Here is a 17615-nt window from a genome sequence, read left to right on the forward strand (position 1 = left end):
AGATTTAGCACTCCATGCTGAATTCTACAAGGAGTGAATAAAGAACCAAGTCAACAAACATTTTAAATTTAGCATGATGTTCATTAGTGTTGAATAGTTTARCATAAAACTGCTTCTAGTACTAAGTTTTGTGTTCAGTAGATGTGTTTTTTTTCTTTTAATCGCAAGACAAAAAGCACAGTTGAGTTTACTTAGCAAGAAAACCTCAAAATCAAAATAGCTTGTGTTTGTTTTGTAATCTGTATATCTGGTTAGAATCAATTACTGCTTTATGATACAGATGACTAAAACTTCATTAGTGTATCTTGAAACTATGGCAAACTCAGCATTCAGCCTTTAGCCTATTTGGCTAAGATCCCCTTGGATCTCACAACTTTTGAGACRGTGTTGTATTTTCTTGGTAAGCTGATTAAGCCTTTATGGATTGTCATACTGAAAAATTTCTTTTTTAAAAGTTATATGAATTAACCAGTTAGCTATGGAGGCACCTTCAGATTGTAAGCTGGAAGAAGTCCTGGCCCTCATAACTCCATACTCAGTTTAGTTGGGTGTCATGCCATTCTAAAATGAACAAAAAAGAAGAAAGAACGGTAGGTGAAAAAAAAAGAAAAAAACTCTAACTAGCCCCAAGCCTCTGAAGATCTTTTGTGTTGCCCAGCACCTGGTGTTTATGCTTCCTGAGAGCTCTAGAAAAGGCTTAATAGACTTCACTGGTCTTACATCAATTTTATAATATAAATACATATTATAAATATATATGTAAAATAACATTTTGTGTGTGTATATATAATGTATATATAAAAATTTATACTTTGGTCCTGTTATGGTTATGGAGTTGGTTCACTCCTGTTAATAATCAGTGTAAAGTGGAGGAGAATCAAGCTAGCTAGGCTGATCATGGCCTTATATACTTAGTGATAATTAATAGATAYAGAGATTGGTTAAAACATGTTTCTAAAATGCAGTAGACTGCATCCTCTTAACTACTTAGAAATGAAAATTTGTATTACACTTTGAAAAGGAATTCTAATTCCTTTGTGTCTACATTTTTTGCCATCATGGGCAGAAAGATAACTTCCTCCACTAAAGGGTATGTCCCAGCTACACCACTGAAGAAAACATAATTGTTTAATTAAATACAATTGTGGTATAGAATAAGAATCGCTCATGAATTTGGGGTCAGAGGATAGTAAAGCATAGTGCGACTAACACAGCAATGTGAGATTGTTACCCTACTTTTACAAAATACTTTAAGTAAAGGCTGCTTTTTTAACTTTACAGAGGGACTTTTCGTGTTACGTTTTTCTGACAGTTTTTTTTTTTCCACTCACCCAGTAGAGAGTTTGGCAGTGCATTCGCTTGAACAGTGGTGGTTGCAGTGTAAAATGGGAGCTCTGTGTTTGATTCTCTGGGGCATGCTCTCCTGGACTATCCTGTACTCTGGAGTTAATACAAAACAATACTAAAAGCAAACAACCACTTTTTACAATATATTCTTAAATTACTTCAGTATGGGCTCTTTGCATGTATATCTGAAGTATTTCCCCCTTTTAATTTTTTTAGCTAGGGCGTCTTCTGAGAGGTGCATCACTCTTAGAACAGCCCTGCACGTGTCAATGGCTCCTCTTCAACCCTGTTAATAGGAGAAGAAAAGAATTTTGATAAAACRCTGCTGCCTTGAATCAGGCAATTCGTCCCACAAAACTCGAAAGCACTGAATCAGACACACAGCTTTTGACTCTGGGCTGAAMGTTGGTTACTTTTAGTGGTTTGCTCAGTCAATCAGCTACAAAAAGCAGCCTGTGAAGATAAAGCGGAATTGTTTTCTGTTGTTTGGGAGGCAGACAGGGCAGGTTGCAATTTGCTCATGATGGCTGTTTTTTGAATTCATCAAGAGAGCTTTTTCGAATTTCCTTGTTTCTGATGTTAGAAGAAGAAAGGKGAGAAAGTAAAAGTGCTCTAGCTGCCTTTCTAGAAAATGACAATGTTATGTATGGTGAAGCTTGGACCTTTTGAAAGTTAAAATTTCCCAGCCAAGATTGATTACTTACTCTCTGGAAATCAGTTCTGGCTTTGAGGTGGTTGCAGCTGAGCTATTTAAAGAGAATATGTTGGGGTACTGCTTCCTGGCAGAGAGCGTAGAGGCAGAGTAACCAGGAATCCTTGCCGAGCACTCTGGGGATGCAGCAAAGGTGCTTGTTGCTCGAATCTGTTGCTTGTAAAAACTCAGTTCAGCTAGCTATTAGCATTGAATTGGTTTTAACTGTGAGGAGAGCAAAAGCTGTGCGGAAACATTTGATTTAGAGAAGATAAATTTTTGACTAATTCTGTCCCCAGACAATTATGCCTCTTGAAGCACTTAGGAGATATGTTTGATTATTTAAGAACACTGCACCTTGTACTTACTGTAGAGGAAAATGACAAGGATAGTTTTGGATTTGTGTGCAGCATTTCAGTAAGGTAAAATATCTTAGGACATTGGCTTTTACATCAAAGTTAATGTGTGTCTTAGCAAGTTGACTTTCCAGGACAATTGTCTGTTTTTCTTGCCGTTCAACCAGCTGGGCTACTGCACAGACCAGTGAGGTAAGCATGTACATCTGAGGGCACTGTTACAAGGCCAAAAGTGAGTTTGCTTGTAATGGCTTTGTCTACATCAGGAAAAACAAAGGAAAATAACAGTGGGAAAGAGGTTATCCTTAGCTTTAAGTTTAGTAGTCGGTAAATAATTCATTATGAAACTTGTACAAAGGTTAACAGGCAGTGATTTTATTTTAAATTTAAATTTTTAAAACATGAKATTTTTGTCTGTACATTCAGGAGGTCAGCGTCTTGAAAAAGAGCACATCTAATTTTTCTTTTGCTTTTGCTGGTTTGCAATGGCAYCGATTTGGGCATCTAAAACAAAGCACTGGAATATTTGTCTTCCTTTTAGTTGCTTTCTGTGTCCTTTATAAAACTTGATGCTAGAAAGAACTACCTTTTTCCCTGTGAGACTGTTGTGGCATCACTCTTGGTGAGATTATATTTAGAACATACCCTTTTATAACAGCCATAATACTAGCAGAGGTCAGTGAATTTGAAGTAAGATAGTTGCTTGTGAACTAACTCGCAACAGTACTTACCAGCTTCTGCTGAAAGAAAACTGTGGCTAGTTACCATACATCCCTCTGAAAATCTTTGAGCATAGCCRGAACACAGGATTTTTTGAACATTTTACTGATCTGTGGTGTTTGTAGACTCTACATCACTCTGTTAAGATCACCTGRAAGAAAATCTGTGCCAGTATTCTTTGCTCAGTTCCTCGTAACTCAGCTTCCGTTCATCCTGACTGCAGGAGGTGTAAGCTAACTTGCTGATAAACTCTCATGCCCCTTACAAAATTTGGTAACTTTTGGGAAGAGGAGCTATATATTTCATTTGTTAGAAAATGATGAAATCACTGCTTTAATTTCAGAATACAGTTCAACCTTATCTATTGAACACTGACAACACTTTCACCTGTTGAACATTACAGAGATTGAGCAGGATAGAAAGCTCTCTGTTTTGTTTAACTATTTTTGAACTGTACTTTCTATAGCACAGTTGAAGTTTTATTACAAGCTGATAAGAACATATGGATTAAACACTTCGAGCATTCTGCAATTAAAAAACACAACAAAGCAAGATAGAAATTGTAATGCAACAATGTTTATTTTATGTGGTTTTCAGCAATATTATTTTGTGAATGATAGTAAGGATCTGAAATCTAGCTAATACACATTTTGTACGGTCAAGAGATAGCTTAGCCTTCTTCCCCTCCTACTTCCCTAAGCATTTGGCTTCTTTCTTGTGGAAGGAAGCCAAATTTCTTTTAATAAGAAAACAGAAGAAAGGGGTAAGATCAGTAACGACCACAATATTAGTTTTGAACAAGTATTGGTGTCTCACTGAATCAGTTGCCAAATGTATTAATAGTGTATTCTTTTGCACAGAAGAAGAAGAAAACCCCTAAGCATTACATACAGTAGATTTGAGCATATCACAGTGGGAAAACAGACTAATCTTATTTTCCTTTTCCTTGGAATTTTACTGCACTAAATTTTTAAGAGAAGAACTGCTACACTGAATAGGTTTTCATATGACACTTACTTGATTAGTAAACATCAGAAGCTTTGTATAGGAAGAAGGAAAGCAATACATTCTGGAGTGCTGGATYGAGCAGGTTAACTGCAGTGCTTTGACAGCCCGCGAAAGCTCTTAAAGCTTATCCAGTTCTGAAACTGGGGGTGGCCAGTTTAGGTTCTTTGAGGAAGATCTGTTTTTTGCTACAGAAACCCGCGTTGTGTACCGTTTCTCGTGGCCCTTCTCTCTCATCTGTGCCCTCAGTATTATTTGCCTATGACTTCAGAGAGGGCATCTCTGAATTGGAATTGCTGCTGCAGCCTGAGATGTCACACTGAATCTGACTTGCTCATTCATTAAAATAAATATATATAAAAAAAATTGTGGCATACTAAGTGTCCAAAAATTGTTATCATCATCTTCTGAGAAATGATACCCTCCAAGGCTTGATGTATAGTACACAGAAATGCTTTTTCATATACTTTGCTGACCAAATGATACATTTGAAAGACATTTGGGAGGACAAGTTCTCTTTCTTCAAACACTAGTCCTACAAGTCCTGCTTTACTGACTTGTGGAGATGTGTGAGCATCAAAAGATGCTCACTTATCAAACATGGAGCAATAGATTTACTGRTTTTGCAATCTGTCTGTTGTTTTACCTTCTATCAACTTTCTTTTAACATATTTTTGGGTATATCGCATTCCTTTGAGAGGTGACTAGTTATATCCTTCAGCTCTCTTAAAAATAAATACTAAGTGTAATAAGAGGATTGAATTTTCCATTTCACTGCTCGTTGCTTTTCTTTCAGCTTCTTGCCTGATTACATCAGTGGTGATTTTGATTCCATTAAGCCTGAAGTCGAGGAGTACTACAAGGTCAAGGTAAATTAAATCTCTTTGATGTGTTTTTGCTAGAGCATTGTAGGATCCAACCCATTAGAGCCCTGTTGGTTATTAAGTGTTTTTAGCTCCAGTTGGTTTCTTCAAGGCTTCAGGTGTGAAGCACCTTGCCAGCTTAGATACTGTGCTCTAAGGGACACTGTACTAATGCATAAGGTAAGCAGAGGAGTTGCATTGCTCCTAGACTCCTGTGTAGGATGTAGTTTCATAGCACCTCCTCTAGAAATAGAACATTTGTTACTAGAGATTATACCATCTAGAAACTATGATTAAAACTTTCTGAAAAATCTGTCATTGAAAAATACTGGTGTTGTTCAGCGAGATACAAAGCTGTGAGAATTAACCTCATCTGCCTGATTCACGCATAGCTGGCACTCACAAAAGTTCCATAGAGAGCTTCTTTAAGTGTGATAGTGTTATTTTTCCATGATACGACTTTTCTCCTTTAGCAGGAAGCTGTACGTGGAGACATCTCTCTCTCTGATTACACACTGAAGCATTGAATTATGCCCTGACTACTTGTGTGGTTGATTAATGGAGTGCCCTCCTTAATGGATTTTTGGACAATCCCTGCATTCATTAATTTATCCCTAATATAGCTAAAATGTTTCCAGGGAGCACCATAAATGTAAACTCATGTTTCTCAGGTTGTGGGCCTAATTGTTAACTAGACGCCTAACATGTTTAGAAGTTCTGTCTTTAACTTGCTGTTCCGCATTTACCACTTCAGCAGCCTACTTGTATAGGCTTTTGTGCTAAGGGCGGTCCCTMAAGTCTTAGAAAGCAGCTCTCTGTTCATTGCAGTGTCCTGGCTTAAAWTTGCAGCAGGCTGCACTTACATGAGCAGCAAGTATTTGATCCTTATGAGCTAGAGGACTTAGAGATCCGTGGTATGTCTACTACTGATTCAGTATGTGAGGCTGAAATTTGTCAGTTCTCACACGTTTTGAATGTGATCCCAATCCACCTTTAAAATCTTTCCTGAAAGAAGGGAGCCTTGGGTTGAGAGGACTAAAACAAAGCGGTTCAAGCTGTGGGGAGAGGACTGTAGGATTGTGTGTGTGCGCTACTGCTGTACCATCCCCACAGAGGAAATTATCACAGAGACAAGGGTACCTGTTTGGTGCTGGATTTCTTCTTGGCAGTTGTGAAACAAAAGGTGCTGAGCTCAGCACCTTTAGTGGAGGAAGAGAGTGAGAGTGCAATTCTGAATTTAGGAGAAACAGTCCCCGACTTCCAGCCATCTCTGAGCGCTGTGTATTTTTCTATATTCTGCATTGTTCATTAGAAGGGAGAAGTATGTGGGGGCTGACCGTCTTGGGAGAAGAGCTCTAGAAAAATGCATGTGTTTCTTTAGGTTACAATTTGGGAAATGAAAACAAAATAAAAGCTTTGGATTAGTGCCATTCATTAGAGAGCAAAAACTCATCGCCTGTGAGTAAATGGTGAATTGCAAAGTGCGCTACTTTATTTGGCAGGGCCAATGATAATAATGTTTGCATAAACTGCATATTAGTAGGTGAAACCTACAGGTTAAGGACTGTTGAGCAGAGTACGAGAGGAGATGAACGTGGTCAGAGAAAGAGAGAAGAAAATAGTAGGACGACGAAAGGGATAAGCTAAACTGGTGTTATGCTTTTTCACGTGGATCACTTTTCTGTAGCATCCCTTTTGGCCACTCCATTGTAGCTGACTGTTGATGGGTGGTTTACGTCCTGTTTGTGAAGGCTTGGTGAACTCTTCTACTCCATAAAGAGTTTATGCACCCATGCAAGTGCTGTGATGATTGGATAGTAAAGGAAGCAGTATATCACTGAGATTGTAAAGAAAAGAGAGAGCATAGTCTAGCCTGCAGAACCCTTACTTGAGATTGTCATGCATGGCAGAGGAAAACGCAGTTTGTGAGATTTTTAAGTTTGGGTGTATAAGGTTTTTTTCTTTCTTTTTTTTCTTTTTTTTTCTTTCTTTTTTTTTTTTTTTTTTGATTTTTAAAATGAGCTTCTTTAACCAGGAAGTTAGAATAGTAAATACAGATGGAAATTTAAGGAGATCATAAGCAAGAATGTAGTAAAACACAGAATTTGAAGACATTGGCGTTTGTTCTCTTTTAAAGTATCTTGTCCAGTAAAAGCATCAGCTGTAGTCCAGCGACGTTCAAAGTCACTGTGACCTGGAAATGTATGTGGTGATGACCCAGAACAGGTGAGCTCTGCTTAAATAGCTAGAGACAGAAGTTGAGGTAGAGTAGATCAGCATAACTCCACTGACTTGAGGAAAGTACAGTGTCACCTTCTGCGTTAAGATTGCCTCCTATTCTGTTCTTTCTTTCTCACTGAAGCGCTGTCTAACTTGCAGGCAAGTTTTACCCACTTAAAATGTGCATTTTAGGGGATTGTTTGCGTCAAACTGTCCACACCATAGTAGTCTCCAATCTGTATTAAACAGTGCTTTGAATTCATGTGTTATTCTTTAAGGCCAAAAGAAAATACCGATGTGTTTAACATTCGCCTTTATGTAGGTTCTTGGGCTTAGAATCAGAGATGAGGTATGCTGATATTATTAGGAAATATTAATATATTGTTTCAAGCCAACTCTTTTGCCAACTGCTAATGATTGTGATTGGGAAAATGAAAGAACTGTTGTTGCAAAGTTTAGGCTGGTGCAATGTAATAGTTTTCAGTGAGAAACTGGATGAGAATCCGCAGAAACACCGTATGTTGACTGGCTGATCAGTCTTTCTCCGCACAAAACAGCACTTTCCCATGCTAGTTTTTGATATTCATGGTCAATTACTTCAACATTGACATGCTCTGTGGTCCTGCAGCCGCCTCCTTTCCCAGTCTTGCTTCTGAATATTCACCCTTGCCAGAATGGAAAGTCAGAATCATTCTTAGCACGCAGAATTACCTGTAGGCACATACACATTCATCATGCAATATCGCTTAATTTTCATTTGTCTAGGCTAATATCAACAGTTTCATTGGTTAGCCAGACCTCTCTGAAGCTGAGCATGTTACTTTACGACAACAAAATATTTATTTTCTCCTTGAAATGTGTGTCTCGGTGAGCTTTTTCAAGGAGTTAGGTTTTCGTCACTTAAAACAAGAATATTCTGTTGACGTTCCTAATAATTCTGCTTACATTTACTGGCAAGCCACCTTTCCCTTTTTATTATTTTCATTCCACCAGGCTGTCCTGCCTGTTTGTAATAATCCTGAATTTTTCCCCATCACATGCACCTGTCTTGAATTGCTGCTAAGTCAGGGTTAGTAATGACTAACACAGTAGCTAGTTTTAATTTCATCAAAATTCACACAACATAGATGTTCATCTTCTTGCTGCTCCCATTTTTTTTATAGATACCCAACGTAAATTATTCCTGAATGTTACACAAAGGAAAGGTTAAGCTTTTTGAAGACATTTATTTGGAGTAAGTCAAAAATTCTGCAGTTTGGTTACAACTTTACTATGATCTGTAAGGAAATTCAGGATATTCCTTAGCTGATCTAATTCGTTATGGTCGGCAAAATCAAGTTGAGAGAGATGGAGGAACTGTCGAACTTGCGCAGTTTGTGTGGAGTGAATGTAGAGGAAGGTGAAACAAGATACTCACCCTCTGCACTCCTGTGTGCCTCTAAGAATGATGAGAAGCAAAAAGTCACACAAACTTTTCTGTCACTTAAGTCTAGTTTGATTGTTGCAAGTTCATATGTTAGATGAAGGGCAAGTGGTGCTGAAGGATCCTTCAGTATTTTAATGGCCATGATTTAATTTATATCTAGAATTAAAGCAATTTCTTTCGTGTTTGTGAAACTGAATTGATATTTCTCTTTGTTTTTTATAAGCAAGCTTTATAGTTAAATTTGACGTGTGAACAGAGTGCCAAAGTGGTGGGATTTTTTTTTAAATTGCCCTTACTACTAGAGATTTATGCATTATGGCTTCTTTTAAGGATGTGAAGATAGCACCCTGCTGGGTAAGAGGAGTTACATTTCATAGTAAAGCTTATGGAAGTTAATTATTCAGTTATAAAATGTGTTTGTTTACAAGTGGTTGTRTCAAAGACAGCATAGGGCAATGCTGAGTAACAAGGGGGGTAGTACTGAAGTTGGTTCATGAAACTGGTTGCAGTTTTGTAACCAGTTGTATCGTCATCATGAGACAATTATGGGCCTGACTCCTCCATCGCACCAGTTTCGTGCTGCTGGACTCGGAAGGTTTTATGCCTCATTTTACATGATGAAAGCAGGAGCACATGTATGACATAGCAGGAAATATGACATACAGATTCTCAAAGCCAAAGGGTTTTACTGAAAGAGATACTCCTAAGCAAACTCCTCTGATGGTTTAGTTTGAGCAAGGGTTATTTGACAGCTGCTTCTGTTTCCCCTTGAGGAGGATTATCAGCATTGTGTCAGGGAACCTCATTTAAATAAAGTTCATAAAATGGATTTCTTTGCTTCACATTTATCTTTGTTAGGTGTGGCGGGCCATACTAAATGAAGAGATTTAAGGGCAAAACTGTGGGTTTTTTCAGTGTTCATGGAAAATAATTGTGCAACTGATTGTTATGAATGTGATGTGTAAGCGATGAGTTTGGCATGTTATGCTTTTGGAAAAGAATAAGTCACCATGTATCATAGGTTGTTCAGCTTTACTTTTTTGTTTATCGTCTTGGTTTTGCATCTTGGCTTGGCTGGACAAGTAGGTACTTACGTTTGTTTATTCCTTATATTAAAAACAAAACAAAACAAAAGTGATGCTTTCTCCCATTGTTTGAAGAACTAAATATCATTAAAACTGGATAAAACTGCTCCACTACAGGAAATGGAATCTCATGTTTAAATTTCCCTTTTTAAATCTCAGCATGCTGTAAATAAAGATCAAAGAACAACAATTTAATATGCTTTATTCTGTGTATCTTCTGTCATCACTGAAAGACATATTAAGAGTCTTTGTACTTCGAGTATAGCTAAATCTGCATGTTCATATGATCCCATACCATAATGGATGCACTGAAAAGCTTCCTGTGTATAGTCTAAAGTGCATTGGAAATGACACTGCACAAAGCAGAGATGACTTATGGTGATATTCTTGTCACTGCAGTCTCATCTGCCTCTTGCTGTAGCTGGATGTTTCCATTATTGAAATCTTTTAAGCGTTACTTTGAAGATAAAACAGCCACTTGTGTTGTTATGCCTCAAACAAGACTCTCAGTTTCTGAAGCTTTTGAGACCAAAGACATTATCTAAAATCATACCAGAGCTGTACGTATGCCTAGAAGCAGAAGGTTGAATCCCGTGCCCTTTGAAATCCAAATGATGACATTTAGTAAGCATTCAGTTTGCCTTTTTCACTTGGCAAACTGCATGTGCTTTAAAAGGCTTCCACTGACTTTACTAGGCATTGCTTCAGACCTGTAATTGCTGTAAATTTATTTACAAACTCCATTGTTTTTTCTAGTTGTCCTTTTAGATCCTATAGAATGGCTTATTTTTACAGAAAGGTCTGTATCTGTAGCACTCTTTTTTTTTCTTTTTTTTTTTTAATTCAATTTCATTGCTGGAATTCCTATTACATTTCCAGGGTTATCAGAGTTGTAGAAATGCTTAATAGATATGGTGTGAATATTGCCTTTTTGTTCTGTGGTAAAGCACTATCATTAGGTTCACAAAATATATTTGCAGCACTGAAGTACTGCTTRTACATCTCTAACTTTTACACTCTCTTGTTGAATTGCAAGTTTTTAGTGTCATATATCCTGAGGCTTTTGGCTGAGACCAGAATTTTTAATAATTCTGTAAAATAAATAAATTAATTGATCATCTTCAATTGTGTTATTAAAATTCTAGTACATTTTGGTATTCTGAAAAATTTTCAGAAGATTTTTTCAGAAGCTGATTTCAGAAATCTGGAAAAAAATCCCAGACTATTTTAGTTTACGTTTCCCCCCCTAAACTGTATTATTTTTCTAAAACTCAGTTTCAAACACAAGGTGGAATACTAAGCGATTTGACTCATTGAAAGCAAATTTATTAAATTGAACAGTTTTATAAGAAAGTATGATTAATTTTAGGGCCTGATTCATTTCTTGGAGATTTTAAGATTTCAAAAAGAGCTGTGAAAGTTGTGCAGGTGGATCTTAGTAGTTCATTCTTGCTGTTGAATAGGCTACACTGTTACAGTAGGACATTCACTGCTTAAACTTTCAAGTGATCTCTACTTCTGTGTGTCCTGCTGAAGATACCCCTGGACTAACTATAAGAAAGCATTGTGCGTACTGAAATTCAGCATCTGACTTGTTGAAGGTGCCAAGTGCYACCTGGACTTTGTTTCAAGAATCTCTGGTTGTGTACCATAGTTCTAAGATGCTGAAAAATCACTCTCAATACTCTGGTCCCATTGGCTTTGCTCTGGTGAGTTGGGACTAACAGGTTGGTCTAGCAAAAATAAGAACTTGTTGCACGCACATACACGATCTTCTGATCCATTTTCTGTCCTTCTGAGTGCTTAGAGACACACTGAGGTCAGTCCTGGGAAGTAGTTCTTGCTGCACCCTGCTACCTACACTGGTCACTTTAACTATGGATATGCTGCACACCTGCCAACTGCGATTATTCCTCCTCATCATGTGCTCCCACTTCCTGAGAAACCTTACAGCGTATCCCACTTTTTTCTTTCTTTCTTTCTTTCTTTTTTTTTTTTTTTTTTTTATTTCCATTATAAATTGAATAACCTGTTTTTAGAGAATTTTCACTCTGGAGTTTTCCTTCAGAAGCTGTTTTGTGTTACCATATGGTCAGGGGACAGGCAGCAGAAAATCCTCTCCTGGTACATGACAAAATTACAGTTTCTGCCTGTAATAGCCCCAAGACTGGCTGTCACCTGCATGGCAATACTTTCCAAATCACAGGCAAAGGCTGTTGGGGAGCATCCTTGGAAGAGAATTACAGTTTGTAGCTTTTAGAAAGAATTAGCTGCTCATCTGTCAACTTGCTAAAACAGAGTTGGCAAATAACTCCTCAGACAACGAAACATACCTAGTTTACTGAAAAATGAATGGTTCTGTAGAACCAAGTTATAAATTGTTTTTTTTTTCCTCTGACATATTTTCATTTGAGGAGCCCAATGTCTTAATATAGATCTAGGTTCATCAAATTAAAATGATTTACCAGCCTGGGATGATCTTATTATTAATAATTGAGACTATTCATATAGTTTCAGATTTTGGACTAGAAGCCTTCTGTATGTCTTTGTCATGTAATTACTCTGTGGGAGCTATCATTAAGTGATTACATTCTTGAACAATATTTCAGAGATCTTGTCAGGATCACATTTCCAAGCAGGTTGTGTGGGTGGTTTGGGTTATGTGAATTTCTTATTCATGCCATATGGAAGTAATATCACAAAGTTCTAGAAATGTCATAAATGTGTAAGAGCTACTGTGCTTGGTGGTGCCTTTGTAAAGGTGAACACGAGAAACAGTTAGGTTAGGTCAGACCAAAGGTTCATTCAGCCAGTATCTTGTCTCAACAGTACCAGTGCGGAAGGTCTTTGAAAGCAGATACAGGGCAAGGCACAGTGATGCTTCTTTGGTATACTTTTTCAGCTTCCAWCAATATGTAGTTTAAAGATTTCCTAAGTCAGAGCCTGTATCTTTGTGTTTAGTAGTCTAATAGCTTTTTCTTTTCTTTCTCTAAGTTGTCTACGCTCTTTTCAAACTCTGTAGACTGTAAGAATCCATTAAAAAAAAAGTGTTCTTATGATGCACAGTTTGTGTTGACTGTGTAAAATAAAAATTTGTCTTTTGTACTTTATTTTGGTTTTGAACTTGATTTTTGATAGTCTTACCTGATTGTCCAAAGTTTACATATTTTAATAAACAATGGATAGACACACTTTAACCACCTCTTCTGCGCCAATGACATTTRTATGATTGTGCTTAGTATTTCCACTGGTTTGTAAGTGCACATGTGCACAGCTAAAGCAAAAGGATGTTGCATATTCTATTAAACTTCTGGCCCAAACTTTTGTTCMGCTTGTACTGCGTTTTCTGTTCTGCTGAGTTAATACATGTGTAATGACGGGGAAGTCATGTGGAACAGAATCTTACATAAAGCAAAGGYTTTCAGAACTCTGGCCTTGCACAACACTGTTTTTATGTGCTGGTAAAAAGCAAAACCTCTGTCCAGTCCTCAAATTTCACCCTTTACACTTTCACCAACTGCAGCAGTTTACAGAAAATAATTCATCTGCTTAAATGCAGTTGACACTTACAAAAGAAATACAAATTCAGTAATATAGCCTTACTTCTTAAATATCATGTAATGTTTATCTCATGGTGCTGTACATGACCACTTTTGAACCTGAATAAATATGGCTAAATCCTACTAGTGTTGTAAGATCAGTGTAAATCTTTGTGATTTTTAGATGCATAGGTTTTCATTTTGAGGTCACTGAGCATCCATGTGTACTCTAGTAGGACCTGACTGTGGCCCTAATTCGTTGAATATGATTGAGAATATAATTTAACCAAATTCTGTAGAAAAAAAAATACTACCCTATTTTCCTTTGTAGTATTTTGGTGCTTGTTATGTAGCTTTGGGACACAGGATAGAGAAATTAATAGATTAAACTTTTACCAGAGGTGGTAAAATGATGAAAAAAAGATAAGGGGTCTGTCTTTTGCATAGCAGCTAAATGACAGTTTGCAGGTTACAAATTGATTGCTTTGTTCTCACAAGTGCCCTTGCTGAAGCTCAACTCCCTGACAACAGGGTATGTCTAGCCAGTGGGTGATGGAGAGAATAACAGAAAAATCTGAAAATAGAAATGTATTGAATTAAATTCATTTCCAGTGCAAGGAGCAGAAAACATGTTTTAAACAATGGTAGCTTAATTTGAAGAAAGAAATCAAACGGAGTTATGTGATTGGAAGGAGTGTGTATGATTAAGCCTCTTCAGCAAAAAGAGACAGTTTTAATATGATRCTAGTCATGTGAGTTTGAAGACTGAAATTATAGGTATTTTTTTAGATGTAAACGGAATTTATCTATCAATTTCCTCCTTTTAGAAAATTTCAGAGAAAACTTCCTACGGTACAAAGCTTGGTGCCAGTATCTACTTACCTGGTGGCTGTGGGCTGCTAATCAGAGCCTGTTTTCAACACAGCTGCAGAACCTAGAACCTCGCAGCTCATCAGATGTTGCTGCAAGCTCCAATGTCAATCCATATGSTCTGTGGGATTTGTAAAGGTGAGCCTGTGGTGGGGGAGCATGTTAGCTAGCACAAATGCAACAACAACAGCTAACAACAGCAATGCAAAGCACTTACCCCATGATCATTAACCAGAAAAAAAGATGCCCAAAATTCTGTTACCAGAATTTTTGAAGTATTTTAAGAAGCAGCTTTGCAGCTTCTKCAAATGATGTTTGTATTGTGCGTCTTTTCAAAGAACGGACAGCGTTTATTTCAGAAGAAAAGGAATAAAGAGTGAAAACATGAAGTMTGTTGCTCATTTTAAAGTAGGAAGCTTTGACAGTGGGCTGAAGAGGAGGAGGACAAATATGCTTTCTGGGATCCGTAGTGAGCATTTTGGCAAGTGCATTATCCCGTTTTGAAAGGGGCACACGGGCTGTTCAGAAATGTGGTTTCTCCAGCATCTTTAGAAGCATTTTCCCAACCTCAGAAGTCCATAGGCAGATTCACCAGAGCCACTATGAACTTTGCTTCCTCATTTTTGACATAGCTGCGAGTTTAAAAAGGCCCAATAGATTGGGTTACATAATCCAGAGCTACAACTACATTGCTTGCTATAATGTTGCCCTCAAAGYGCTTGCACTTCACTTGAAGCAATGCAACTTCAAAACACCTCRAGGATGATAATCCAGATGCAATAAGGTTAAATTTGGTCTATGTTTGTGCAGATAAATATGAACTGTACAGTCACTAAATGGAAGAGAAAGTGAAAACAATGTATATTATTCAGGTAGAAAAACTAAATGCCTTTATAGCTCATTAGTGAAATGAAGGATTAGATAAAGCTGCCAAATTTGAACCTACCTTTATTAACTGTGAAAATTTAGGGCTATTTGAAGTTCTGATGTGCACAGAGATGGAGTCTTTGAATGGAGATTTGATTGGTGGAGATTTGAAGTGCAGTTTCTAGAGCACATCTGTTTTTTTTTTCATAATCATTTTTGGTTTGATCAAAAACATGAAAAATACWTAGTTTGGGTTTTTTATAGCTGGACTCAGGAATAGTACAAGATAGTAAAAGTTGCATTCACATATACCAAGCAGTTGTAATTTTTGAAAGCAGCCAATTAGTGACAGAAGAGTATCACTGTGGTGAGAAAGGGTGAATAGCCAAAAGAACTGAAATTTTGCCAGTCGTAAATAYACCCACATAGGGAAAGTTCTGCAAATTGGAATTTCTCATGCTTATCTTTTTGGTCCCTTTTTCCTTCTTCTGTTTATCTGTCTTGTATTTCTTGACTCTAACATTCTTTCGGGCTCTTGTCATTTTGACTGTCAGCACTAAGCAGTTGAAGCTCTGGTTTTCTATTTGAATTGCTCTGTAGACCTTGAAGGTAGTAAGTAGAACCTGGCAAAGAGGGACTGGTTCAGGGCTTGGTAAGGTGACTCTGCAGGAAGCTCAGCTGAAACTGGATGAGCCTCAGGACAAGGGTGAGTTAGTTAGTGTTCTGGTGTGTTGTTGTATGTCTTCATTTGAAGAAGCTGACATGGTATTTGATTATTAAAAAGCAAAAAAAAGGAGAGATTTTTTTAAAATCAAATATATTTGGAGGTATAATTAGCAATGGAAATAGTTCTCTATATGATGAACTATATTAAGAAAGGAAAAATGAAATAGGTAYGAACAGCAGCAGTGAATGCAAATTGAGAAAAAGGCAGAGACTCTTTGAAAAGCTAGGAAARGATACACATTTTAAGAGAGAAATAAAAGTAATAGCAGAGGATAGGGAAGGGAATTGGACAGAAATAGCAAAATCTCTGTCACACCAGAAATAAATTAGTTCTACTGTCACTTTTTGCAGCCATGAAGAAGTGAATGTGAAAAGATAAAGACACATACATGGAAACGATCATTTTCTAATCTAAAACTAACACTTTTGGTTTATTGAGAGTGAGTGCAGGATTTTTACTGTCTTCAAATGTTTAAGTCTGAATAAAAGTTAAGGTAGGAGGACCTATTCTTATTCCTTCCTTTACCAAGCTTTAATGGGAATTCTAWCAGGTGAAGAATAGAAAAGGTTTTCAGACAAATCTTGCAAGAAGCTTAAAGCATAAATAACAGCAACTRAAGTTGGCAGATATTTGCAATAAATTCACAGGTTTTAAGGTTATTTTGTTCAAATTCTGCAGSAACTGCTGTTGTAATGTATTATGTGCCTAAGCAACTGTTAATCCAATTGARACAACTTATTTAGCAGGTGTTTACTTTGCATTTAATTGATAATGATCCTTCTATAAAATATTGGCGTTTAGTACAAATTGTTTGTTAATAGTCCCAGGTTTTGTTTAATTGATGGAGATGTTCCTTGCAGAGGTTGTCCTCTTCTAAGAGCTGAAAAAGCCTTCCTGTGCTTAAGCTTAGCAGCTTTTGAGAGCAGAACAGGGATTAAACGTGGGGTGTGACTGCTTATTGGGGAAGTTGGGGCTCCATTGATTTCTGGCATTTAGAAGYTGGAATCTTTTGACTTACAAGTATGCAGGTACTGCCATATAAAGGCATCTACTGCTTTTGTTCAACATTTCACACTACAAAATATACTGAAAAAAGAAAGAAGCCACTATATGATAGTARTTTTAATTACTATTAAAATGGTATTTGTAGAAGGAAGTCAAAATTGGAGACCTGTCTGTAGTAGCATTTCAGGGTTTGGAACAGCCTCAGTCATGACCCCTGTACTTCCAGCACAGACTTTGTACCAAGTGGTTTGCTTTTGGCGGGGGCCGGGGGGAATGCTTTCTAATAGKCTTTGTGGTAGTATCCCTTTCATCGCAGCTGCAGGTACTTGTTTGATTCTGCCTCAAAAATACTTCAGAGAGGTTAAAGGTCAGCCTTTTCCTGGACCATTCTAAGGGATAGTGGTGCTCACAGGTGGGACCGTGTCCAGTCTCTGTCCTAAATCAACCGTAGCTGTATTGCTTGAGACTTTATTTTGTATTTCCAAATAGAAAGAAGATGGGACTCGATTGCAACGGGGACAAGAGTGGAGATGACTCCTCAGGCATCGGAATGGACTCTGTTTCCTATTTTTATCACAGGTTTTCAGAGCAAATAAATGTACTCCTCAAGACTGAATGTACCTGCAGAGATACATTTCCAATCTAGTGTTGGCAGTTGCTTACACAGCTAGGTGTGTGGGAAGGTTTCAGAAAAATCTTTTCCCTGGTAAGATGATATACCTCAGTTGTTATGAATCTAATTGTCTCAAAAAGAAGTATTGCTATTTTTTGAAAGGGTTGTGGTTTTAAAGACTAGTATCTTGATATGATCCTAGGCTGTAAGTGGTGCGTGTACTAAAAGGAAATTGAGACTCTCCAAGTTCAACTCCCTTTTTTTTTTTTTTTTTTTTTTTT

At 37.3% G+C, this 17615-nt stretch overlaps 1 protein-coding gene across 7 annotated transcripts in view; it reads left to right on the forward strand.

Annotated features, from left to right (window-relative positions):
• TPK1 (thiamin pyrophosphokinase 1) overlaps positions 1-17615 on the forward strand; it is a 308411-nt gene that overhangs the window by 141020 nt on the left and 149776 nt on the right. For all 7 annotated transcript variants that reach the window (XM_085320245.1, XM_085320251.1, XM_085320246.1 and 4 more), the window contains one exon: positions 4916-4988. In XM_085320245.1, coding sequence (XP_085176371.1) covers positions 4916-4988 — 73 coding nt within the window. The remainder of the gene's footprint in view (positions 1-4915; positions 4989-17615) is intronic.

Source organism: Rhea americana, unplaced genomic scaffold, assembly GCF_003343005.1.
Source record: "Rhea americana isolate MKP2758 unplaced genomic scaffold, rheAme1 scaffold_62, whole genome shotgun sequence".
Classification (NCBI taxonomy): Eukaryota; Metazoa; Chordata; class Aves; order Rheiformes; family Rheidae; genus Rhea; species Rhea americana.